The 27,987-nt window shown below is 41.3% G+C and overlaps 1 protein-coding gene across 7 annotated transcripts in view; it reads left to right on the top strand.

The window, feature by feature from the left end:
• Nucleotides 1–27,987, top strand: part of ZNF423 (zinc finger protein 423) — a 281,345-nt gene that overhangs the window by 183,759 nt on the left and 69,599 nt on the right. For all 7 annotated transcript variants that reach the window (XM_074551184.1, XM_014268344.3, XM_014268347.3 and 4 more), the window contains 2 exons: nt 26–3,249; nt 10,002–10,086. In XM_074551184.1, coding sequence (XP_074407285.1) covers nt 26–3,249; nt 10,002–10,086 — 3,309 coding nt within the window. The remainder of the gene's footprint in view (nt 1–25; nt 3,250–10,001; nt 10,087–27,987) is intronic.

Raw genomic sequence — 27,987 nt, 5'->3', positions numbered from 1 at the left:
TCTCCTTTCTGCTTTCCCATTACAGATGGTGATGACGACCCACAACTCTCCTGGGTGGCTTCATCTCCCTCCAGCAAAGATGTTGCATCACCCACTCAGATGATAGGAGATGGGTGTGATCTTGGCATCGGGGAGGAGGAAGGGGGGACTGGCCTGCCGTATCCCTGTCAGTTTTGTGATAAGTCCTTCATTCGCCTGAGCTACCTTAAAAGGCACGAGCAGATCCACAGTGACAAACTACCTTTCAAATGCACCTACTGTAGCCGGCTTTTTAAGCACAAGAGGAGTAGGGATCGCCACATAAAGCTTCACACAGGGGATAAAAAGTACCATTGCCACGAATGCGAGGCTGCGTTCTCCCGCAGCGACCACCTCAAAATCCACCTGAAAACCCACAGCTCCAGCAAACCATTCAAGTGTACTGTGTGTAAACGTGGGTTTTCATCCACCAGCTCATTGCAGAGTCACATGCAAGCTCATAAAAAGAACAAGGAACATATGGCAAAGAATGAGAAAGAGGTGAAGAAGGATGATTTTATGTGTGATTACTGTGAAGAGACGTTCAGTCAGACTGAAGATTTGGAGAAGCACGTAATGACACGCCACCCACAGCTTTCCGAGAAGGCAGATTTGCAGTGTATTCATTGCCCTGAAGTATTTGTAGACGAAAACTCGCTGCTCTCACACATTCATCAAGCCCATGCCAACAAGAAACACAAGTGCCCTATGTGCCCAGAGCAGTTTTCTTCAGTGGAGGAAGTCTATTGCCACTTGGACAGCCACAGACAGCCTGACTCCAGCAACCACAGCATCAGCCCTGACCCAGTCCTGGGGAGTGTGGCATCCATGAGCAGCGCAACGCCGGACTCCAGCGCGTCGGTGGAAAGAGGTTCCACTCCAGATTCCACCTTAAAGCCTTTGAGAGGACAAAAGAAAACCAGGTCTGTTGACAGAGAGGATGGCCAGAACTGGTCTAAAGTTACGTACAGCTGTCCCTACTGCTCGAAGCGTGACTTCAACAGCCTTGCTGTTCTGGAGATCCATCTGAAGACCATTCATGCAGATAAACCTCAGCAAAGCCACACGTGCCAGATCTGCCTTGATTCCATGCCCACACTGTACAACTTGAATGAACACGTGAGAAAAGTGCACAAAAACCATGCCTATCCCATGATGCAGTTTAGCAACATTTCTGCCTTTCATTGTAATTATTGCCCGGAGATGTTTGCCGATATCAATAGCTTGCAGGAACACATCCGCATTACTCACTGCGGCCCAAATGCTACCCCTCAAGATGGCAACAATGCTTTCTTCTGTAACCAGTGCTCCATGGGCTTTCTGACCGAAGCTACCTTGACTGAGCACATCCAGCAGACTCACTGCAATGTAGGAAATTCAAAATTGGATTCCCCTGTCATTCAGCCAACACAGTCTTTTATGGAAGTTTATTCATGCCCTTATTGCACAAACTCCCCCATTTTTGGCTCCATCCTGAAGCTTACAAAGCATATTAAAGAAAACCACAAGAACATTCCTCTGGCACACAATAAGAAGTCAAAAGCAGAGCAGAGTCCAGTTTCTTCTGATGTTGAAGTCTCTTCCCCTAAAAGGCAGCGGCTTTCTGCAAGCGCAAACTCAGTGTCTAATGGCGAATACCCCTGTAATCAGTGTGATCTAAAGTTCTCAAATTTTGAAAGTTTTCAGACCCATTTAAAGTTGCATTTGGAGTTGCTGTTGAGGAAACAGTCTTGCCCTCAGTGTAAAGAAGACTTTGACTCCCAGGAGTCTCTTCTGCAACATCTCACCATACACTACATGACAACTTCCACTCATTATGTATGTGAGAGCTGTGACAAACAGTTTTCTTCAGTGGATGATTTGCAGAAGCATTTGTTGGACATGCATACTTTTGTGTTGTATCACTGCACCCTTTGCCAAGAAGTTTTTGATTCCAAGGTATCTATCCAAGTGCATCTGGCAGTCAAGCATAGCAATGAAAAGAAGATGTATCGTTGCACAGCCTGTAACTGGGATTTTAGGAAGGAGGTGGATCTCCAGATCCATGTGAAGCATAGTCACTTGGGTAATCCATCAAAGTCTCACAAATGTATCTTCTGTGGTGAGACCTTCAGCACAGAGGTAGAACTGCAGTGCCACATCACAACCCACAGCAAAAAATACAACTGCAAGTTTTGTAGCAAAGCTTTTCATGCCATCATCTTGCTTGAAAAACACTTGCGGGAAAAACATTGTGTTTTTGATGCTAGCGCTGAGAATGGTACAGCTAACGGCATGACCCCAACAAATAAGAAGACAGAAGGGGGAGATATCCAGAATATGTTAATGAAGAATCCAGATACTTCCAACAGTCATGAAGCCAGTGAGGATGATGTGGATGCTTCTGAGCCCATGTATGGCTGTGACATTTGCGGGGCTGCCTACACTATGGAGGTCCTCCTGCAGAACCATCGTTTGAGAGATCATAACATCAGGCCTGGGGAGGATGACTGTTCTAGGAAGAAAGCAGAATTCATCAAAGGTAGCCACAAGTGTAATATCTGCTCAAGGACCTTTTTCTCAGAAAATGGCCTGAGGGAGCACATGCAGACCCATCGAGGCCCAGCTAAGCACTACATGTGCCCCATCTGTGGGGAACGCTTCCCATCGCTCCTGACCCTGACGGAGCACAAAGTCACTCACAGCAAGAGTTTGGATACGGGGACGTGTCGGATCTGCAAAATGCCACTGCAGAGTGAGGAGGAATTCATCGAGCACTGCCAGATGCATCCAGATCTCAGAAACTCCCTCACTGGCTTTCGCTGTGTTGTCTGCATGCAGACGGTCACCTCTACCCTGGAGCTGAAAATTCATGGGACGTTCCATATGCAGAAATTGGCAGGAAACTCTGCAACCTCATCGCCTAATGGCCAGGCCTTGCAAAAACTCTACAAGTGTGCGCTGTGCTTGAAGGAGTTCCGCAATAAGCAGGACTTGGTAAAGTTGGATGTGAACGGCCTTCCCTACGGCCTGTGTGCTGGATGCATGACCAGGAGCACCAATGGACAGTCTTCCAGCTTGACTCCACAGGAGGTGAACGAGAGGCCCTGTGGCAGCCTGAGGTGTCCAGAGTGTAGTGTCAAATTTGAAAGTGCTGAAGACTTAGAGAGCCACATTCAGGTAGACCACCGAGACCTGACACCTGAGACCAGTGGCCAAAGGAAAGGTACCCAGACGTCCCCTGTTCCCAGAGTAAGTACAGCTGAACTTTAAAGTATCTGAGGGATAAAATGTAGACCTTCAATGTGAGAACTGATCTGATATTATTATTTTCTTTTTTAAATTGAAATTGTCACTTTATCAAATCCCTTGTGCTACCAAAAAATACCTCAGCAAAACAAGAGGAAGAGTAGAGTAATTCACATAGAACAATCAGAAGTTTCTCAGCCTCTCAGGCACCTTGATTCCTAGAAGGAGCACATCAGATTTTTTATCTCAGAATTGCCCTAGATTTACCAACACAGAGCAGAGACTCTTGGGCAGTGGGGATTGAGTTTGTCCATGTTCTGATTCTATTGAACTGGCTGTTTTGGAAAAGCTGGGATAGTTTAATGAACAGTCGAGATGCTGAGTACCCAAAACAATAAAAAAATCTAATCTGTCATATTTGAGGAATGAGATTATTACTTACCAAGAAAATAATAAGGAACAGGAGGATATAGGAACCTGTGAAGGAAAATGTAGTGAACTCCATCCTACCCCCCAACTTCTTACCTAAACCAAATCTCTGTGCTAAAAAGCTTGTCCCTAGGAATGTCTGTCAGAGTGAACGTTTTGAGGTTACTTGGAGATCTGTATGCATTTGTGTGAGCTTGTTTGCATGTGTGTATGATTTTAAAAATGATTTTAGAAGAACCTGCTTCATGGCCCTTGTGTAGGGCCCAGTAGGGGATAAGTAGTTTCTCAGCAAATCTGGACGTTGTCTAATGCAGATTACATAAAAGTATGCTGTCCTTGACTTTTTGCAGATAGCCTGCTTTCCTATTCCTTAGCTTACAAGTTATTCAGGAACATGCAGATCCAAGTAAGGTTCCAGAAGCCTACTCAGGAGATTAATATCATTTGCAGTTTATAGTCTTTTAAAATTATTTGTTGACGTTTTGGTTCAAGAATGGGCCAAGTCAGTCCTTCCTCTGTCAGGAACAGATGGAATGAGAAGTGGATTTTGGAAATCTTCTCAGGAGACCAACAGCAGACACATCCGAGTATTGATATCATCTGACATTTTTAATTAAACATGATGGGGTGAGATTTTCAAAAGTATCTAAGGAAATTAGGCACCCAACTCCTAATGAATAATTCCAGCCGTAGATGCCTGTTTATGTCAATCTGCTAATTAAAGCACCCACAAACACATCTTACTGAATTAAAAGCACCTGAAAATACCATCCATTCAACTAGAGCACCAGGGGCTTGGTTAGTAAGAGAGGGCCCTAAGTATGTCCTGAGGACGTGGGCTGAGGTGCCTCCAAGGGAGGCTGGGGCAGGAATTTGGATCCCTGCTCCATGTGGGGCTGTGTAGGGCAGCACGGCCATGCTGGAGCTGTGCCCCAGTCCAGCCTCCTGAGCCAATCCCACAGAAAGCTTGAGTTCTTTTCTGGTCTTGTCTCCTTTGGTAAAACCACTGGATATTGTTCCCTTTGGGTGTGACTAAGCCTCCAGGCACACGAAAATAATTTTGCAGAAGAATGAGCAATGGAAATATCCCAGCTTTGGTGTGATACCTAGGTCTGGCTAGGTCATTGTCCTTCTTTCTCCTCAGGACTTTATTTTCTTCTAAATTCTTGAAAAATAATTCTATTCTATTAGGTAGGACTAATTTGTATTTCTGCACCTATGGAATTACCTTTCCCTTCCTTATCAGCTAGCAGAACACATTGCCATTTTCTGTCTTCTTTCTTGCTTTAACTCTTTCTTTTCAGTGACAGCTTCCATACTTGTTATACTTCTTCTCTCAGGGGAAAATTTTAAGTTCTTCAATAAGGTAAATGCTTTGAATGTCATCCCGTGAGGGAAGTTCTGAATTTCTTTGTAGAAGATAATGAAAAATCTGCATTTGTGATGATGGCAAATGGTACCTTACTGGTATCTGTGGCCTGCACATATGCTAATATCAGAGATAAGCATCCCAGGAATATATATATTGTTATTAGGAATAATTATCTCATCCTTCATTATAGGTACAAGACCTGAATCTGATATCAGTTCACTAGAAAACCATTGGTGTTTCACTCAGGGTTCTGAAGGCAATGAGTGCCCTTTGTGTTTGCCTAGTAGAGGGATTTTCAAAGAATTATACTGGCTTTTAAATGGTGATACATCTCTGCATTCAAGAATAGTGTTTACTTAACTTCATTGGCTTCATAGAAAAGCTAAGCAAGTCGAACATGAACTCTCTTGTCATCTTGTTAGTGTGCTGGGTAAAACACCCCTTTAATGGAGCAATCTGCAGCGCACAGTGCCTGTAGAGTGATCTGCACGTGCTCAGAGAACAGCTACTTCTTTCCAGCTCTTGAATATTTCTACATTTCATTTTTTAAACAACTTACTTCTTTTTCTTTCTTAAATAGAAAAGCAGTTGAAGATTAGGACAAGGTACAGTCAGAAGGATCATACAGGTAGATTAGAATTTATGTAGTAGGTATATATTTCAGAGTAAGTAAGAATAAGCCAAATGAAATCCAAGTAAATGGAAAAGATGATAATAACATATAAAATCTGTAACTTCTTTCCATGTCAGAAGTTGCCCCACCAGCCATTATTTACTTTTTGATAGAAGAGGTGAGTGTGGAAACCTAAAGGAATTTCAGGGAAAAAAAAAAAAAACCTTAAATGACGATTTAACCCCAAAGTGAAAGAAAGGGAGAAAATAAATATTAGCCCTTGATGAATGAAGAGTATCTGGGAAGAAAAACAGAACAGAAGAAACTGAACAATTCCTTTATACTGGAGGTATTTAAGTTTGTGTATATATGCAAGTGTCTATAGCACCACAAACAAAGTATGATCATTTTGTTATATTTTGTTTTGGTTTTTTACTATTGAATTATTTGAGGTTTTATTCTGAAGATCAATAGAAGACAGCTAGAGGAGCATTGAAAAATACTCAGAATTGCTTGGCAGGCTTGTTTTTTTTTAATCCATAAGAATGAAGGAAAGCACATAACCCTTGAAAATCTTGCTGTATTCTGACTTCCTTACATTTTTAGTATGGCCCACAAACAGGAAGAAAACCCGTCAATTGATCATGCTTGTTTCTGGAATGCCTGCCTAGGATCCATTCATGTTCATCAAGACAGATTTCCAGGCATAGTTTCTGCAGTGTGTATGTGGCAACATCCTCTTTGGAGGATTTGTTGTTAGGAGTTTTAAGACAAGTCAATGGTCTTCTGCAAGAGACATCACTAAGAGGAATAAATAAAATACATCTTAGTAGTAAAAGATTCCTCTAACATCCATTTTTGTTTCATTTGTATAGTTTTCTCTGAGCTATTCTCTTTGGAGAGGCCTGAAAGTGTTTTTTCATATGAGCATCACAGATAATGGTATTATTCCAGTATCTGACACAAGTATAGTTCAAGGTCTTTTTTATATTACACTAAGATCTCATCATAGGTGATGCTTCCCTGTTTTTCTGAATATCTTTCTGTGTTTATCACCTTCAGTTCTGAATATATTTTATTAATTCATTTCCATATGCCTTCTAGAGGAATATGCATATTTTAAGAAACATGACTAGTTGTTTGGTACTGAGATTTTTCATTTCCTAATACTGCAAAGCCACATTTCAAGTCACATTCTCTTACACACATTTATCTTTATTTTATACCACAGGTGTCATGAAAAATATTTGTTTAGCATTGACAGTGGCAAATGTTTAGACTTCCATTTTCATCTTGAATGGGGTTACTATTTTTAGCCCACCTAGGTTATTTGGAATGAAGAAGCAAAGGAGGTAGCATAGAAAGTTGGAAGAATAAACCCTATTGTGTTCCTTTATTCAGTTTCTTTTCTCCTGCACACTTTCTTGGACTTGGTTCCTTCTCTTTGTTCTCCCCCACAACTCTTCTCTTCCCTTGTAAATCCGCTTGAATGGAGGAATATTTTCTTTGTGGAGCAGGAAACTATTTCCAGATTTAAAGGAGGATAGTCTGGAAAACCCATGGGAACAATAGATACTTCAGAAAAGAAAACAGAACCCTCTGTTGTTATTACTACAATTGTGTGCCAAGACTAGAATTAAATATATTACATTTGTGGGGAATGAGCTCTCAGCTAAAGGCCTTCTCATCTGGTCTCTCTTATCACCTAGATTTCATCCCCTAGACTCTGTTAGCTCCTCAGAGTGTGGGCACCTTCACTGTCACCACTTGTGAAGATAAAACTTTACAAAAAGATCCATTAATAATGCTCATAACTTTACAAAAAGATCCATTAATAATGCTCATAAAGCAGCAAAATAATAGTAGAAGATCATATTTGGTACCACAACTAATTATAGTTGTATTAAAACTAGTGCTCTCCATTTACAGATAACAGAAGGATGTTTTGGGACATTCTTTTAAAGGCAGTTATTAGTGGCCCAAAAAATCAGCTCTTCCACCCCTTACATATACGCTTGGGTGCTAATCTAGCTGTTGTTATTTTGAGACCTGTATAGGCCATTTATTAACCTCGCTCCATGTCAAGTGGGGCGCCCTGTCACAGGAGCCATCACCTTGCTTAAGCTGCTCATGTGCATGCACAGGTCCCAGCTGAGGCTAAAGGCAGCACAGAGACGAAGTCTCAAATCTGCTGAGGGCTCCTCATGCCCACCAGAGTGTTTTATGAGATTGTGAAATGGTGTGGAGGAGTTAGCACTGGGTCTGTGGGTAAACAAAGACATTCTGTCTCCAGATCTGTTAGTAAGTAGCTTTCAGAAGCACCAAAATCAATTAAAAAATGAATCATTTGTCTGTGTTAAATATAACTTTGAAGGTTTGAAATAGAGTCAGGCTGAAATACTGTCCTCTAGCTGGTTACTGAGGGAACCCTCGTAGCTGACATCAGCATTGGACAAGGCACAGAACTTAGCTTTGAAGTTTTAAGGAAGAGGAAGGCTTCGAGTTTTAAAGGTGACTGTGTGACCACATGAATCAGTCACTCCCCAATCCTATTTTGCTCTTTCAAGGTTTTTTGTGTTTTGTTTTGTTTTGAAGTTAGGAGCCCTCACCATGTGTGTGCCAGTGTGTTTGTGAGGACATGTGTACGTACGTGTGCTGCGCTCGTCTGCCAGAACAGATTCCCCAGAAAGAGTGCTGCAGAAATCCAGCTGCTTTTCCATTAACAGCCTTGATTTCCAAATGGACTCCAGGAGGATACTTTCCTGAGCTGCCTAGGGATAGCTAGCCAATCCAAACTATTTCCTTTGCTATGGTTGGCTGTGTCAGCTTTCGGCCAATGGAGTATGGCCTTCTTCCTATTATCATGTTAATCACCCGTTGCTGTTTTAGCCTAGAAAGCCCTGCCTTAGCAAAGGCACACTGGTACAGAATTCATGGAATATGCCTAACTTCCATGGTGCATTTGTTATTATGGTGTTACAGCCTGTTCATTAGCCTCCAGCAGGCTACCTTGTTGCCATTGATGACATGGGAAGTAGTTAAGCTCTTGGTAGCACCTAATTTGTTCTTTCCTCAGCAGGTGCTTGAGGAAATTGGATCCCATGCACAGAGGGGGTGACAGCAACTCCTCTGTTTAACTCAAAACTTCTGACTTATTACTGCTGTCCTAAAAATGGGGTTCTATACCTGGGTGTGAGGTGGAGGCTGAAGAAAAAGTAATGTGCATCTAAAAGTACACAAAAAGTACCCTCAAAACTATTTTCCTTCAAAAGGTTAACAGGGTGTCATTTACTGCATTGGGCTTCTCTGTGCTGTTGATTTGGGGTTCTCATCCATCCCTTGTGGCCAGCACACAGAGATTTCACATGTTCTGCTGCCACCAGCTTTGGCTGTGGGATGCAGACCTCATGCTTGTGCCTAGTGGCAATTTTTGCAGTAGGAATTATTCTTCAGAAACAAGTAGGCACAAAAGGCCCAATTTTTTTGAATTACACATCCAAAAATGTCTTTTTAGATAGCATATTCATATGCAGTAAATAAGCATGTACATCAAACCAAAGCACCATACTTACTTCTGCTTTGGGAAATAAGAGTTTTTGCAAATGTACAAAAGCTTAGCCTTTGTGATTTTTGATCTTTTTTTGTTGTTTTTTTTTTCCCTGAGTTGGATGTCCAACTTGTCAACATGCATTTTAATTTCTGCAAATGGTGCCTTGGATTTTTTCCTGCCACGTTGCACAAGTACACGCATCACTGTAAATCTGAGTGCAAACCCCATTTTCCATTTGAATAAATGGCTCATGTAATTGCCTCTTCACACTGTCTCCTGACTTCTGCAGCTAGGCCTCCCTCGTATGACTTTGAGATAAGAAAATAAAAGCAGATTGTACCAGGAAACAGTTCTTTATGGTAATGCAGTTTTTTCAAGATTTCTGATCAGAGACCAATACAAAATGCATTATTTCCTTCACAAAGGGTGCAATTTTTTGAGAAAGTTGATCTTACTCTGAAAACAGTTACTTTTCTGTCTTATATTTCACTCTGGGGGAATTTACTGCAATGGGTTAAATGACAGGTGCAAACTCATTGTGGCTCAGGTACTCAGTCAGATTTTCAAGTAGTGTAATTTGAAATTTTTAAAGTTGAAATTAAAATTTCTTCTAAAGCAGGTTGGTAATTATAGATTGTGTTTATGGTCCCAGAAAAGCCTGGCCTGGGGATATATGGGCAAAAAAAGCCTCAGTGGAGGAAATTTGAAGCACATAACATGCTGTATTCATGATCACACTTGCCTTATGCTACAGTGCAGTTTTCTCTAATCTCTTTTTGGTTATTGAACAGAAAAAGACCTATCAATGCATCAAGTGCCAGATGACCTTTGAGAATGAGAGAGAGATACAAATCCATGTCGCTAACCATATGATTGGTAAGACATTCTTTACACTAGGCCACTCATTGGCTGCTTGTTTTTTGCTACTCTTTGACATTCACTATTCTAATAACTTGTTAATATTCATGCTGTAATTTATTTTTTTATTTTTCAAGGAAAATGATTTTGATGTAATGATTCTTCACTTCAAAGATTTTTAAATATGTGGTTATAAAAGTGTTACTGCTGAGCTTTTTCCTTATCCTTCTGAGTCCTCATGTAGCATTTTCATTTATATTGAAATCAAACTTTTGACAGTATCTTCCATTTGATAGCATAAATTTCTCTCTATCTGTGTAAAAAGTACTTGCCAGTTGTCAACCACTTAGGAGCAATTATGTTTCAATTTTGTATGTCATGACATTGAATAGATGTAACTGCTAGCATTTTCCCAGCTAAGTGTGGTGAATTCCTGAGGAACACTGTCAAAACAAAACACTTAAAGAGTTATTTCAGTGGTTTTTTCTACTTTTCCCAACAATTCTGGACTTCAGAAAGTTCAGCTTTTCAGACATACAAATGTTTTAAAAATCAATGCTTTCTGCCTTCTGTGACAGTCCTGTCACAGGAGTTAGTAAAAGCATTGTTGTCACCTGATGGGTTGTACTTCTGCTGCAGCTGTGATTGCTTCTCTGATGAGTACAAAGAAAGGTTTTTTCCTGTATGGACAGATGTTATAAATATATGTGTTGGCCCAAGAGGTCAGTTTATTTTGGTGCATAGCCCACAAGAAGATACTTACACATGCCACTGTAGGCATGTGTTGGATGAGACCCTTCAAGGACCTGGCAGTGCTCTCTGTGTCTCATACTTTCCTATGCACATTTATCTCCCATAAGCATAATGGCTTTCCTTCAGCAATTTTACATTTAGGAAATTATTCTCCCATCAATTCTGCTATGTAACTCCTATTAGGTTTGAAGTGGATTATGCATAAATACCAGAGAGAGAGAGAGAAATGTGGACTGACACACTCTTCAAACCCCTACCCCCAAATGAAAAACATACATATCAGTCACAATCATTTTCATCCAAGAGCCAGACAGGAGTTTTAAGTTAATGTCAAGCAGGTTAAGATAAAGATATCTAAAAGTGTTTGCTTTTGTAGCAGGTGTTAATGTAATCTCTTGTTTGCAAGCTTGAAGAGTGAGATCCTTGTTAATTGGACCGTGGTGATTTCATGTAGCTCCCTCCTAGATTTTGAGAAAGAAGTCCTTAGCAAGCTTAGCACTTGTTTCAACTTAATTTGTGATCCAGTAGCTAATAAGTGATTTCTAAATACAAGGGTCATGAAATGCTGAGTTAAGGTTCTGCTTGATTCAAGGGGAACTATTTTTTTCCTTTTGGAAAAATGTAATTTCTTCATTTTCCAGTAACTGATATGTGAAGTTTATTTATGTATATGCCCATATTAGTGCTGTCTGGAATAATATACAATTATACACATGACCTTACAAAGTCCTTAGCACCATTGGAAAACAACAGATGTAGAAGGCATTGGAAGCTGTGAAAATTGTGGTGCTGTTATTTGTGAAAACTGTACCTATTGTTTCCTTGAAGCTGTACATTGGTTACTTTAATATTTGGAAGAATTCTATATAGTACAAAAGTGCTACAGGCCCAGTTCTGTACACCTAGAACATTGTAAATACCAGGGTGTGGTAAGAAAATATGTGATAAATCTACTGTGGTGTCATATCTTCATGTCGCTTTGCTGAGGTATGTGCATTGAGTTAAGGTCTTCCCTGCTTTTAATGGTTCAGTTTAGGAAAGAGCAATGGGTAGAAATGTTTAACATGGAGCTAAACTTCCTCTCACTCTGGGTATCTCAGTTCACAAACCTCCTGGGCCCTCTCTCCCTCAGGATATGCAACTGCTCACAAAAAAGGTGTTTCCAGTGAGTTTGCTCATTGTTATTTGTTCTTTACTGGGGAATACTGAAGGGAAAAGGAGAGGCTAGATGTCAGCATTTCTTCGGCAACAAATGCTGTTGAGATTGTTGGTGTTAATTTATATAGTCCTGGGATGGTAACAATAGGGAGAGAGACTAATTCCCTCCTGTGCTTGCTCCTGTCCCCCCTGAGCACTTGGTTCCCTTATTCAGGCCTTAGGACAGACTTGCACAGGCCTCCCTACTGCTTAGGCTGGTTTAGCACGGGTAAGGGGTGCAAGAGTTTCCCCTCTCTGTGTTAGACCAAGTCTAGCCAGATGGGCAGCAGGAGAAAGAAGCCAGTATAGCTGTGTCTGCAGCCCAGGTCTAGTTCACAGGAATTATTCATGTCATTGTTGTCAATTGAAAATCTACAGATGAGGATTTGTTTGTGCTGGAGGGACACTGAGATCTCAGGGTGAACATGCAGGTGTTTGGGAGACAGGAGGAACTTACCCTCAGACTGTGTGTCCTCTGGAGCTTAGGGCTGGCCTCATCTCAATGAACTTGTATCTGTCTAAAATTAAGGTGTCTGGTTTAATATAGTCATTGAGATGCTGTCCAGGGAAAATGAATGATTGATACCAATCTAAGATAAGAGTTTGAGTAGGATAAGCATTTCCAGGGAGAGATTTTTATCTCTCTTTTGAATTTGAGGAGAGCCAAGACAATGAAGTTAGCCTTGACATGTAATTTTTAGGTAAAAAATCCCTTGGCTTTGATAATCCAAGACTCAGCAGCACTTTCTTCTCATACTTTGAGAAACACAAAATCAATAGTTGAGATATCTTAAGCACTTGCTTACAGTTTGATTCTGCTCAAGTGACTGTCAGCAAAGGAATCCCTGCTCTGTAGCAGTGATACCTTTTAGGTAGCAGCGTCCATAATATGATTAAAGAATTCAATTATTTCTGACATCATGGTCTTAAAAACAACATCCGGTTAAGTTGGCTGTGCCTCCCTCTTCAACCTCTCAGATTCCCAGTCTGGAGCTGGAGGCCCTGTTCATAATTCATGGAGGTAGGGGGTTGATTTTTTTCAAAGCAGTATGAAGAGAATTTCCAGCGCTACTCCCACACACCGCTTTGAAAAATTACCCTGCTGCACTCCAGCCCTTCATATCCTGTGCACAAACACAGAGGCACATTGGGTCCTTCAGGGGTCCCCAGGGAGGGAGCAGGCTGGATCCATCCCCAGAGGAGGGAAACGGGAGATGTTTTGTTTCAGCTGACGCTGTAGGAGGGCTCTGTGTGGCAGAACAGAGCTCCTCAGCTGGGGTTAGCCAGAAGGGGATCTGTTTAGGAAGGTTTTCGGCTGGGGGGTAGTTCGGGTTGGAATTTTTAGAGAGCAGTGGTCTTTGAAACATTGCACCGATTGGGGCTCCTTTGAAACATTTCCATGCCCACAGAAAGGGGATCCCCCTTTGAAACATTTACAGGCATTGGGGAGTCCACCTGGGACTATATCAAAAACTTTCAGCAGTTCTTGCTGCCTCTGTACTTGCTTACCTCCTGTTGTGCTGACCTGGCAATGTTTAAAGCTTCTCCCCCTTTTCTCCCCAGCGAGCCGTGCCTCTGATGTGCGGTGTCTGTGAGATGAGGGGAGGATGGGCCTGCGGGCCCGGGGCTCTATGGGGGGCGCTGAGCAGCCATGGCAGCAGCCCCAGCGTGGAGATCTGTCAGTGCAGCCTCTGCCCATGGCTGAGGGAGCCCTGGAGCTTCAGCCTCCATGGCAGGGCCACCACCGAGTCCCCACCAGGCTTCCATCCTGCACCGCCAAGGGAAATCCACTCAGAGCCCCACAAAGGGAAATGAGGATTAGGCCCAGGGTTTTCCTGTTGGGTTTTTACAGCTGTGCTCTTCCCACAGCCAGGCTGAGTTCCCTAGGTGATATTTTTCAGGGGCACCTAATTGCACAGATTTGTTCTCTGGGTGGGTCAGGTTGCCTGTATCAAGGGGGAGTGCATTTGATCCCTGCCAGAGCTCTCGGCTCTTTGGGTAAGAGGAGTGGGCACAGCAGTACTTCTCTCTGTCTCACTTAGATGGAGCATGTTTTCCATTTAACATTCAAAGAAGATGAGCAACTGTCCCAACTCTTCTTTCTCTGTTTTCCAAGAAAGTCTCCTGGCAAATGTGCACAGGAAGCTCAACTTGGGCTTGGTTAGTGCTGGAACAGGGAAAAGAATGATTCCTGGTTTGTGCTCCGGCACTGGGATTGCTGTAACATTCCTCCTGCCTCTGGCTCCAAAGGAATGTGTGCGCTGTGGGCCCATGAGAGGCTGTCCCAGTGCTGGGAGCTCAGCAGAGCCCTGCCCCAGTGCCCCTCCTGTCCCTCCCGTGGAATTGCCAGTGCTCCCTGCCAAGAGCCAGCAATGAGCCCTGGTGAGCAGGGGAGGAGGGGCAAGGCTGGATGTGTTTGTGATGTGAGTATGAGGCCCTGTCTGAGCTTTGGGAGTTGCCGGGGACACAGGGGAGTGCTGAAGGGAAAGCTTCCAGAAGTCACAGTGAAATTGTGCCCTGGTCCAGTTCTTGAACTGCAGCCTGGATAAATTCTTCCCTGTTTGATGGGATGGGGTTGACAAAGTTAAACACCGTGTTTGGGAGAATTTTCTGAGTACTGCCCCAAGCCACGGCATATCATACATTGTGTGCAGCGTAGGACTCCAAGGATCTTAATTACCTTTCCTGCCCTTAGAGATCATGTTTCAAGTTCTGGAAACACTCTGCCAGAATTAAACACAAAAGAGAAGGAAAAACATCCATCTGCAGTTACATTTCTTTCAAATACATACAAGTATTTGAAACAAAATAATGGCCAACTATAGGTCTGTTATTTTGTTAACATTTTAAATAATGTAATGTTTTAAAATTAAGACTAAGTTGGGTCCTTGGAAAAGGTCAAATTGCAATAGTAACTACAGAAATAATTTTCTAGAAAGCAGCAGTTTAGAAAACTCATTTTATGTTCAGAAGAATTAGCAGTTGATAACGAGCTCAGTCCCTGAGATCGTACTCAAATCAAGCATAAATCAATATATTCCCAATTATATTTTTGTTTTGTGTTTAAAAATTGAAACAAACGGTTTTATCTTTTGATTTTGAGCATGAAACATAAAGTTCATAAATTTAGATCTTAACAAAATTGCTAATTTGTATCTTATATGATAAAAATTCAGAGTCATTTGGATGGTCTTGAACTCCTTCCTGTCACAGTAGATTGTGAGTGCATGTGACAAGGGTGTAGGTAAGGTTCATTTTTGCAGAACTGACTTTTATGTATATGAAGATACTTAGCCCTGGGCATCCTCTGATGAGGATGTGAAGCATTTCTTATACTCAGGTCTGATCTTGTGAAGCATTTGTTCCTCATTCTCATTAAGCTGAAGACAGCTAATGTTTTTCAGAATCTCTCTTATTGTAAAACATATTTTACTTTACATGAAATAAATGTAGTCAATATTGGAGGACGCGCAGCTTTAATTCTTGTAAAATTCCTATTTCTTTGGACCTAAGGACTTCTGTTAGTTGAGGCATGTATATGGTAGCAGTGATGGTGACATTGTAAAGTACTGTCTTAGTAATAGCTTTCAGGCATTAAGGCAAATAAAAGTGTGCCAGATTGTTTTTGAAGCATTACTTGCAAATTATCAACAGGAACATATTTCTGGACTCAACTGCTGAATGTGTGAATTAATTATGGACACATTAGGAACTCAGAAATATTTTTTTAACTTTGATGTTTGTAAAGCATATTCCAAGTAATTGCTCTTTTAATGCAGAATTGAAGGTACAACCTTCTTATATTTACCCAGCACTTGCTTCAATATCCAATTCTATGTGGACTTGCCTTAACGAACAATATGTACTAGACTCTCCTTTTGCAGCACCTGCCTTTGGAGAAAGACTAATTTTGGGAAAAAATATGTCAAGTGTAAGTGCTCTAAAGCCCTTACCTTTAGAGATGAATCCATACAGGGTGTTTCCCTCCACATGTCCCTGGGAGCCTTAATCCCGGGGACTGGCTGGGGCTCTGCTGGTGCTGCTTGAGAGGCTTCGCCCAAGTGGAGCTTGCTGCTGGCTCATGCTCCTGGGCACAGGCACCTGCTCATGCCAGTAAAGGTCTCCTGTTATATTGCCCAACTCTAAGACCTGGATTTTTGGTGGGTTTTTTTTTGGTTTTTTTTTTTGTATCCAATAGTTTTAGCATTGACCACATTTGCAAGTCACTAAATATGGTAATGAGTATAGTGTATTAAAGGCTAGTCCTACTGAAAGCTAGGTTGACATTGCTAATAGACAAGCAGCTTCTTGTTTTTAGTATAACCAAAATTGGCCTTAATATAATCTATAACTTAATTGCTTTCTTACTTTGAAACTTCAAAACATTTTGGTTTTACTATTCCTTCCTTTCTAATACTGGAAAATTGATTATACAAAATCTTAATAATTTTATCCAGTTGTCCTGTGCGTATGTGGCCTCCTGCAATTTTTACCTATGCGTATTTGTTCACACAAATTACTCCATTCCATGAGAATGTATTTTGGTTTGCTTGTTTATCAGGAAAGAAACAACATTTCCCTTAATATATTCCCTCACATATTCCTTTTGCATTTTTCATTTCATTTAAACCTTGGTAATAGTAGTTCAGTTTTCACTGACATTTTTATAGCTGCTATGACAACATTCCTGTTTTGCATGATACATGCATAATGGGCAATGAGCGCAGTGTTACATTGCTTTCATTCTTTCTTAACTGTGTTAAGATTCTTACAACCTCCAAACTCAATTTTCATATGCAGTGATGATTACACCTGTTTAAACATTTTCCTGGTAGTTTCATATTTATTCATAAAGGGAGCAGTCGATAAAACACCTTTTCTGCAATCAGTCTGAGTTTTAAGTGTGATACTTCTTCAAAGTTATCATTAACAAGCACCTCAGTCTAGTCCCAGCCTTTCAATATCAGCTAGGCAGTGTAGCAAAAAATGCTATTTTCAGTCAACTTTACCCTGTGTAGAAATAATTTTTCTAACTATGTAACTCGGTCTTCATTTTATTAACTCACCTTTAGAACTGTTTTATGTTTGTATTTAAAAGTCTGCAGAGATAGTTTCTGCCTTATTCTCACATATTTTATATGCATATGGCCAGGTATTTCTAAGTTCATAACCAAATTTCTTAGCCCCTCTTTGCTAATCTTGAATCTGGAAAAGAAAGCAAGCCCTCACCATATGGGGCTTGGGTTCTCTCTGCAGATGGGGAAATGACTCTGCTTTCTGGTGGAGAGGTCAGCACCCCTCTGTGTCCTACTTTTGAGGAAAAAACCCCAGAATATTTCTTGGGGGTGGAAGAAGGAAAAAACCCACCACCATTTCTAAATGCATTCTTCAGACTTCATATAAATGATATTTTCAGGACATTGTTCTCCTCATGTGAATTGTGGGACTAATGTTTCTATTTGTTCTGTCCTTAAAATTTAGGTGTTGATTTCTTTGTGGGAGCTTTTTAGCAAGTAACAGTTCTATGTGGATAAGGTAGATGTTATCCCACTTTCTTCTTTATTCACTGGTTTGGAAATATCTGGTACCAGTACCACTTTTTTTGACCGACAGAAAACTTAGTGACTTTTTCTGAAAAATAGATGATATATGAGAAGTGAATAAAGAGCAAAGTAATGAATGTTTAGTGACGCTGGAAAGACCTCATATGTGGGTTAGTTAGGAATTAGCTTTGGCAGAGTTATAAAATACTCATTTTACCTGTTTGGGGGAACCTAGACAAGGTTCCAGACTGTTTCCAGTCATAGCAAAGTGGGAGAATAATGTATTTAGTGTCAGTAATCTATAGTAAAATTCCTTTTCTCCTTATAAAGTTCTGGATTTTACTATTTCTGAATATGAGATTCTATATTGAGCACTTTCGAGCACTGACAAGTGTTTATTTTTCTTCTTTTGATTGGAAAGCAACCCTCTGGTGAATCAGTAAGGGTACTGGTGTGCATATGCTGAACCCTAGCTCTAGTTATCAGAGAAAAAGGGTTTGTTCATATGTTAAAAGTCCAGGTTTGTACCTTCTGTTACTTGGGAAGTATCAGAGTCAGGCAGTTGAACTGTTGCCTTTAATTATAGTTTAAACTCAACAGCATCCTTAACCTTGTGGAAGATTTTATCTGGTCTCCTGGATCAAGAGGTTACCAACTGACATGACCCTTAAAAATTATTTCTGTTTTGTGATAGCTGGCAAGCAAGTCAAATCAAACACAGGCCTCCCTGGATGCTTTGTTTGGGGTACTGGAATCTTGTTTTTTTAATTTGTGGAGGAAAACTTTGCTGCCCTGAGGTTCCTTACAACTGATCCCATGAAGGAAACTCATGTAAACTTTTTAGGCACTTGTACCTTTTTTTTTTGTTTCAAGAATCCTGGCACAGATAAAGCCTTTGCACACTGGTCTCTGCAGATGTGCTGCTTCCTTGTCACAGACTTTGTTCGGTTTTATTAGTAATTTTTGACAGCTTTGTGCCTTTTTAAGACTCAGAAGGGTTTTAATTGAATATTATGACTTCTCAGATCCATTGTGTGCCATTTTAAAAATTAAATTTTTTTTTAGATGATTGCACAATATGCTTGAGGTAGGAGACTTCTGGTTGTCCCTGTCAGACTTCGTGTGGTAATGTCAGACTCTAAAGAAGTGGCAAATCATGGTTTTATAAGTGAAAAATGTTTTGTCCTGCCACAACTGCAGAAAATCAAAGAAATCGTGTATGAATACCACAATCTTTCCGAGACAGAACTACATAGCAGGCCAAAACACCTCACTGTAGTTCCATAGCTGTCTTTTTCACCCATTTCATGAAGCTATAAAATCACTGAGGTTGGAGAAGATCTCCAGGATGGAGTCCAGCCTTTGACCAAGCACTGCCTTGTCAACTAGACCAGAGCACTGAGTGCCACATCCAGTTTTTGAACATTTCCAGAGACTGTGACTCCACCGCCTCCCTGAGCAGCCTGTTCCAATGCTTACCAACCCTTCCAGTGAAAAAATTCTTCCTGATCAACCTGAACCTCCCCTGGTGCAGGTTTGGGCCATTTCCTCCTCTCCTGTTGCTGTTGCCTGGGGACAGACCCCGACTCCCACCTGGCTGCACCCTCCTGTCAGGGAGCTCAGAGACCCAGAAGGTCCCTCTGAGCCTCCTTTTCTCCAGGCTGATTCCCCCCTCTCCCTCAGCTGCTTCTCATTGCACTGACTCTCTAGATCCCTCACCAGCTCTGCTGTCCTTCTCTGGACAGACTCCAGCCCCTCAAAGCCTTTATTGAATTGAGGAGCCCAAAACTGGACCCAGAACTCGAGGTGTGGCCTCACCAGTGTCCCCTGTGGGGTGACAGTCTCAGCTTTGTGTTTTGTGATTTGTCCTGCTGGCACAAGCCCAGAGGCAGATGGGGTGAATGAGGTGTGGACCTCATGGGGAGGAGTTGAGCCTTTTTGCCTCCTGCCTCGTGTAGGAAGTGCCAACTCTAGTTTAGTCCAGTCTTTCCTTCTTTGGCACCTCCTGAATTGGTGGAGAAGGCTACAAAAGTGGTACCAGATAGGAAGTGCACCCTGCTGATGTGTTTCCATCACTACTTTAGTCAGTCACAGCCTACTTGGGATTTAATCCTGCCTTCAGCTGCACATCATCCATCATCTGGTGGACAGTCATGGGCTTAAAAATGACCAAATTTTTTGGTCATTGTATGTGTAACTGGGAAGTGTTTAGATTTTACAATGACTTTCTCCTGTTCTATATTCACAGGGAAATTTTTGGCTCAGGCAGAGCCTTTGGTTTTAGGTTTTGCTGCAGATAGAGTTTGGGTTTTTTAAAAGATCAGCATCAACTAGCACCACTGGCATGTCCTCAGTTGTTATGTTTTGCACGCATCAGCAATTGTGTATTATTGGGGTATGGACAAATAGTTCTTAAACCCCATGACTGTGAGTTATATCCAGGAATAAATATTGGCAACAAAAGTTAAATGATGAAACTTCATGCAATGAATGGTAACTGATTCAAGCTGGGCCGGATATAGATAGCTAAAGTTGAAGGGAAGAAAATATTCCAGTGACATTTTTCTCCTTGTTTAACTTTCTAGTTAAGAAATTCCATTTTTATCCCCCTTTTCTTAAACAAACAAACAAAAAACACCAAAAGACCCAAGAAACTTCTGATTCACCATTTTAAAATAAATCTGTGATATGGGGTATAAAAAAAAAAAAAACAGCAGCCTTCCCTGTGCCTTTAAAATATTTTTAAACTGGTAGTAGCTGTGCCTTCATTTCCAGAACATCAATGGAGACAATTTCCTTAGAAGACTAATTCTAATGTGTCAGAAACTGACATCAACAATGTGTTAAACCTGAATGATGACTTTCCAAGGGATGGGGAATTTACATCATGAGATGTTATTTGCTTAATTTACTTTATATAGCATTTGAAAATCTAGATGGACAATTTATTTTTTTTTAAATCCAAGCCTTTTAAATTTACATATCTTTTGACTCAGTTGAGCAAAGAAAAACACAAAAGTGAAAATACTGAGGTTTGATTTCTCCTTCCAGTGGAAATACTATTAGATCTTAAATGTACAAGGTGCAATTATATCTAACTTGCATCTTTGTTCTTGTTTGACCATGACTTACCAGGAAAAGAGCTCCAGAGACCTTTAAATGGCCTAGTCAAAGAGTTTTCCCATTTTCCTAAGGCTTGAACTGGGGAATCGGCTGCCATTTGCAAGCTAGCAACACAGTAAAAGCACATCATTGTACACAACATTTTATTTGGACAGCTGTATAAAAATGGCAACACACTGTGAAATCCATTAACAGCAAAACATGTTAAATTCAGCAAAATGCATCTCATGTGGAACACTGAATAAGAAATTATAGTCTGAGTTTTACTAGCTGGTTATCAGACTTTGTCTTGAATGAAGAAAATTGAATTTTTTTCCATGTGTCTGCCTGTAATAACAGTGAACGCTGTACATTGCGTTTTGAAACCAGGGTGCACCTGTAAATTCTTGCCCCACAGACTCTACTGCAAGGATTTTGCAAATCTAAATACCCCTGAGGAGGCTTAAGGGGGGCAGTTTTTGTGTTGGGTCCCACCCGCACTCACTCACGCTGCTGGGTTCAGAACCATTTGTAGGGGTTAGTTCTAGGGATGTAGGAGTAAGAGCTCAAACTGGAAATAAAAGCATCCTTCCCCCTTGTCTCGCTTCTGTGCCAGCATGGACTGCAGTTTTGTCTACCAAGAGCAGGTTCTTTTCCTCATGAGGGATTTCCATGGGTGGATTTTGCTGTGCTGCATGTAGTAAGACTTTTCACGGTTAATCAATAGCATTTAAAAATTCAAAACCTCTCTCCAAAGTATTTTGCATTTCCATTGTTCATACTGTTTAACTAGGAGATGTTGCTCATCAAGATAGGATGCTATTAAGTATTCTGGTAGAGAAAGAAAAAATGAGTTTACTCTTGCCTGGTAGAAAATGAAACAGCCATGTTAACTTTAGCTCTAATCATGAGATTAAAAGTCTAATGGGGAATTATATCATTTTCACTCTTCAAAGCCAGCATCAGTGACCTTTGGAGAGTTTTAACTTTAACAGCCTAATGATTTCTCTTCTAGAAGATGGAAAAAGCAGTCTTTTCCTTGACAAGGAAATGAAAAGTGGATGAAAAAGGCAAGCACAAGTCACCATATGCTGGAGCAGGCTAAATGAGTCATATTCAGTACCACTTGTGAGAGATGGTTTCCAGGCTTTGTTATCCAGGCCACTGGCTGCTCTGAAGGGGGACAGATAAATGCAAGGCAGAGCTGTGGGGCTGGGGGACAGTGTCAGTGCAAGGCAGAGCCGTGGGGCTGGGGGACAGTGTCAGTGCAAGGCAGAGCTGTGGGGCTGGGGGACAGTGTCAGTGCAAGGCAGAGCTGTGGGGCTGGGGGACAGTGTCAGTGCAAGACAGAGCCATGGGGCTGGGGGACAGTGTCAGTGCAAGGCAGAGCCATTGGGATGAGGGACAGTGTCAGTGCAAGGCAGAGCCATGGGGCTGGGGGACAGTGTCAGTGCAAGGCAGAGCCGTGGGGCTGGGGAACAGTGTCAGTGCAAGGCAGAGCCACAAGGCTGGGGGACAGTGTCAGTGCAAGGCAGAGCTGTGGGGATGGGGAACAGTGTCAGTGCAAGGCAGAGCTGTGGGGCTGAGGGACAGTGTCAGTGCAAGGCAGAGCCACAAGGCTGGGGGACAGTGTCGGGGACAGCCCTGCTCCTCCACACCACCATCCCATGGCAGTGACAGCTCTGACCAGCGGGGCTGAGTGTGCACACCGCTCATCCTGAGCAGGTCTGCTGGCCTCTGGTGTGAGGCTCGTTTCCTGTGCAGGAGCTCTGGAATTTCTTGTTTCAGTTCCTGTTTGCCGCGGTTGTGAGCTCAGGCTGTTGCTCTTTTGCCAAGCTGGCAGCATGCGGGGGGAACTTCCTGCGCAGGGGATGTAAAAGCGATTCTCTGATTCTTCCTCTGCAGCCATTGGGAGATAAAAGCCAGGACATCAGGGACTGCAAAGAGGGAGCCAAATTATATTTATAATATTAAAGTGAGTGCATTTGTGGTTTTGCCATTCTCCAGGGTTTTTCATAAGTAGAAAAACATGAATTAGCATTTTCCATTTCCATATATTGACTGGAAAAATAGCCTGCTCTCAATTAAGACCTATAGCTTTTGGGATGTATGCAACAATTTTATAAAATATTTACAGCTAGATTTGCATTTTACATGGTATTACAGTTTTTCTTGTGTTTAGTAGAAAGGACTTAGGCCTAAGAGAGAAAATTCATCCAGCATACCAAAAGGGAAATATATCTAAAATTAGATGGTTGGTATTCACAAGAAGGAATGTCCAGTGCTGACTGTTACCTCTAGTAATTACTGAAGGTCACTTTGCCCCCCAGCTATTTGTTACAGCCGCTGCAAGGACCGTGCTCCCTGTGCAGAGCTATCACTGTCCCTTTAAAACTGCCTTTGGAAGCGATTGGAGCTTTGTGCTAGACAGATAAGTAGAACATTTTTTACCAAATGTAAATGTGCACTGTAAAGAACATAGCTATTTCCTGGATAATTTGCAGTTGTATATTTTATGTTAATTTCACCGAAAATATTGCACCCCTGCCAGGTTTAGTAGAGGCTCACTGTGATATGAATAATTTCTAGCAAATCTTTTTTTTTTCTTCATTTAAGATTTGGCACCTTTTTAAGATTTTAATAATAGCAACAAGGAGGAAGATTTAGAACAAGTGAAACATTAGAGCCAAAGAAATTCACATTGAGAGCTAATGTAAAATAGCAAGAATAATTACATGGAAAACAGTTTCCACAGATGTTTTTCCTTGTAATGTAATAACTATTTACTAAACTGTTTATTTTAGGCCCTTGGTTTACAATAAAATATTTATACATGCTCTGCTGTAATAAAAAAATATTGACAAAATACTATAGAGATTTTTAAAAGACAATTAGTATTTCCCTGTCTGGAAAGTGAGCACAAGAGAAGCAGCAGCAGCCCTTGCCATGCTCTGAGAGGAGATGCAGGGTTAGCAGCAGCATCCCTTGCAGGTTTGTCTGTGCTCAACTCTGCTTACAGGGAGACTCTGGACTTGTGGCAATCCAGAGGGGAACTTACTGAAGAACATGAAAGCCAACAATCTAAAGACAGTGGAAACACTTTTCCACTTCTTCTCAGGAAAAAAACAGCTTTATTACATTTCTGTGTCATTATACAATAAGGGTATGTCTTGTCTAAGCAAAATGTGCCAGTTTTAGGGCAGGTTTAAAGTTCAGGATGCCAGAATCCTGAATCTCGTTCTTTAAAAACAGTGTGGGACAGTGACATCTCTGAAGCACTGCCTGTGGCAGGTTTACAGCTATTGCTTTATGCTGACTGAGCCACATCTGTCATACCCCTAATTCATGAAGCTCCTCACGTGCCCATGGAGTCTGTACACTGCTACACAGGGACCAGCCACCTATGCAGATATAGCAGTGCCTTAGGGTGCTGAAATCAGCAATTCAGCAATACTGAAAGGTCTACAGATTATACTTTCCATGCATGATCTTAAAATGTCTATTCCTCTGTTCATGAATATATAGAAGAAGCTTTATTTGAGGTGTCTAAAAGTCTTGAACAGAGTATCCTATAAGAAACTTCAGTTCCTTTGCCTGTGAGTTTTGTAATAAAAGGATTTCTTTTTTTTCTTCAGAAGTTATTTTACATCATTTACTTAACTCCAGAGTGGTGGCATGCAGTAACTTAAAAAGAGGCCTCCAGGACAAAAGAGAAAATACCTTTCATTTCATGGATACAGACCTCAATGTCTGTGTGCATTTGTGTACACCAGCCTGTTAGACCAACCTGAAGTCTGAGTAAAGACTGCATGGATGGATCTGAATAGCCAGTGTTTGGGAAGCAGGATGGTTTCAATATCCAGATATGAATCCACATTTAGCAGTTCAGGCTCTACTTTCAAGTAGACAATTCCCTTGAGTTTCCAGGCTAGCAAATTGTGAGCTTTATCATTACAGAAAAAACAGGGTAGCTGCCTCTTGGAATGATTTGAAAAATGAATTAAAAATATATGTATAAACTTTCTTTCTTGGTGAAACTAATAACACTCACCTGTTTAACAATCAGTGGGGTGATTATGAAGATTTTTGTCATGCTGGGTTCTAACGTGTAGGAAAAGAACAGGGCAGAGCAGAAAACAGCAAACATAGGAACTAAAACTGAACAAAAGAGGGAGCTAAGAAATCTAAAATGTTCAGTTTTAAGGCAGAATAATCATAGTTAGCAGATACCTTTTGTTGTAAACAGACCTTTTTCATGGTTGACTCTTATAAGGGCGCCAATGCATGTGAGAGGTTTGTGAGCCTTTTTACTGATGTGCCATGCAAAACCATCATGTCCCATTCCCATGGTTGCCCTTGTAGAACCTCACCACAACAGCTTCTTGAGACTAAAAATTGACTTTCGCTGTGAAAGTCTGCGTAATTTAAAATCAAAACTACAATAAGAAAAATAGATGGTGTAATATGTGCAATATTTTCTGTAAGTTGCACCAAAGTTGTGTTCTTGGCTTTTAGTTTTTCCTACCTTCCTGCTTGCAATTGTTGACACATTGCAAAGTGCTGCCAGGTTATGCAATTATTTCAGTGCAGCTCATAGGAAAACAAAGGAATTTGTGCTTGGAAGTCAGCATTGCTCTGTACGCAAGAATTTCTTTATTTTTCAAGGACTATGTTATTGTGTAAGCTAATGATTTTGTTTTTAAGTTATATTCTCAGGGGCATGGACATCCAGGATAATCGAGGATGTACTTTTAATGCCAATCCTGTAATGTTAGGTCTCTGGTGGAAAGATTGGCCCAACTGCAGGGCTTGAGCCTTGGATTAACCCCTGCTTGGAAGAATTGTTGATTTCCTGGTGCTGAATATATTTGTAAATTGATGCATATTACCTATGTTTAAATTAGTTCCAATGAAAGTAAATTAGTCAGTTCCCTCCCCACATGCATTTTAAAATGCCTCTGACTGTTTATCATGGTAGAAGCCATTATCTCTGTTAGTAATTTTGAGAAATAAGTACATCTGCCAGGGTTCTGCTCTTCATTGTCTCAGCCCAGCTCACCCTCTCTGGCCCTCCCTGCTTGCCCACCTCTGGCAGCAGGCTGGGACTCCTCTGCCTGGGAGAACTCAGCTCACAGATCTCTCTCCAGCCCAAGCTGGGTGTCTTTTCAGCTGAAGTGGGAGTACAGAGTAGGTATGGAAAGCAGAAATGAGGGTCTGAGAGAAGAGGAGGGCATCTTTTGGAATTTTGAATTGCTTTTCTTTCGGCTGTGGAGAGGAGTTAAGGAAATGTGTGTTTAAATTGTGCAATGCTATTGGTAATTCTGCATGGAGAATATTTTCAGCGAGGTAGATTAAGGAGTACAGCAAGAAGCACGTGTAGATGCAAACTGTGGAAGGTTTGAAAATCCATGTGGTATGAGTTATAATGCAGACCCTTTTAAACAGTCTCCAAAAGCATTCACCTAGTATCCCTACCATGTCCCTGCATGTAATGAAACAACTGGCAGAGAGCATTATTTTAATAAAGCATTGGCTGTATGTGTCTCTCATACTGGATCAGGAAAAGAGTTCAGAGGACCAGATATTGCTGAAGAATCTGTCTCCAATTTTCCCTTTGGAACTGTGCTTCTAGGGCTTTTAAAGGTTTATGTATTTAACATTGCAAATCTTCATTTTAGATTTTCATTTGCTGCTTGGGATTTTTATTAATTTTGCAGTGTTCATTTAAGTTGATCCAGCCCTTTATATCATTTCCAGCTTGAAATATTAGTTCAGAGATAAGCTTTATTATTAAATGCTTAATCTTGAACACTTGTCTTATTTGGTAAGAATTATCTCTGAGAAGTAGGCAAAGAGAAGTTGATTGCTGTGGTTTTAAAGCAGCTGTAACTGGAGTAGCCCAAGTACTAGTTTACAAAGGTTGGCATCCCTTCAGTTTGCCATCACAGCAGCTGGACTTCATTAAATGCTGGTGTTAATTACTGGGAGAGTGTTGGTTCAGTATGTGAGCATCAACACTTGGGGTGACACACAAAGTAGGAAAAGGGTCACCTTGAAATAGAAGCTTTAAAAAAAGCCAAACAGGCAAGGCAGGGCTGCCACTAATTTTATAACTGCATTTAGTCCAAAGTTTTTCAGCAAACAGGGAAATAAGCATTACTGTGCAGCAGGGAGGAATGGCTTAACTGTGTGTGCCATTGAGGAGGCAGGAATGGGGGTGAGGGTTGGGGAACTTGCCCCCCTAAGAAAGGAAGACATTAATGTCATATTTTCTGTGCATGTTGTGTGAGAGAGAGGGAAAATTCTTTCTGTATTCTCCAGAGTTTTTAAGCCATATGCAGTATAGTTTGAGGAGGAAATATTAATAATTTCTTATGCTGTAAATAGTATTCTATGGAGAAAACCTGTTAAGGGTTTGTATCTAAGGAATGTTTAGGAGATGAATGTCATGGAGAAAAACGTAGAACATGTGGTAGCATAAAACAAGTATTGCTTGGAAATGTTGTGTCTTAAAACTGATGAGATTCAGACAAAGTGGGCCAAGTCCAGCCCTGGTGAAAGCAGCTGGTGGTGCACTCAGCCCAGTATTCCACCATGTGCTTAAGCAATAGCGAATTTTTATCTGTGGCTTTCACCTGGCAATTGTCTGGATGAGGTGCCAGGTGCCCGGGCTGGAAAGAGTGCGTGTGAGGATGTTGGAGGAGAATTAGGTTATTACATTTCCTCCTTAATTCTTCATCAGGGCTGCCGCCTGTATTTTCTACAGAAAAATCAATGCATTCTGATTCTGTAATTTCCCATGGTGCCTCGCCGGGCGCGCAGCGTGCCGTGGGAGGTGACATATCCGGTCATGGCAGCTTGAACTCTTTTTTCCAGTGAAAGAATTCATTGGAATTTCACAACCTTTGCATGCTTTTGTGAAAACACTCATTTGTGTTTGCGCCAACCTGCTAATGGCGGATGCCGGGGCTCGCGAATCCCACCTACATTCGGTGCTCGTTATGGCATGGAATGTGCCGTTAATAATGCATCTGTGAAACTCAGCTGCGAGGGAGCCAAGTAATTATCCCACCGTAGCGTTCCCTGCTTCAGTGTCATCACAACTGGGGCTTCATTAAAAGTCCTAACAGTAGAGATGTTGTGTGGTGCAGCCTGTATATATATTTTTTCATTTAAATTATCAGCAATGCCATGGCTCAGAGGTAATTTGACTTTTTGAAACCGTGGAGCCCCTGTGAATTTCCTTCCTCCTCTCCCTCTCGCTGCCGCACCAGCTGATCAGCCCCAGAAGAACAAAAGGTTTATCTGAAGCTATGAAGCATAT

This window comes from Zonotrichia albicollis, chromosome 13 (genome assembly GCF_047830755.1).
Source record: "Zonotrichia albicollis isolate bZonAlb1 chromosome 13, bZonAlb1.hap1, whole genome shotgun sequence".
Taxonomy (NCBI): domain Eukaryota; kingdom Metazoa; phylum Chordata; class Aves; order Passeriformes; family Passerellidae; genus Zonotrichia; species Zonotrichia albicollis.
Note: the sequence above shows the minus strand (reverse complement) of the source record. Positions and strands in the feature narration are given on the sequence as shown.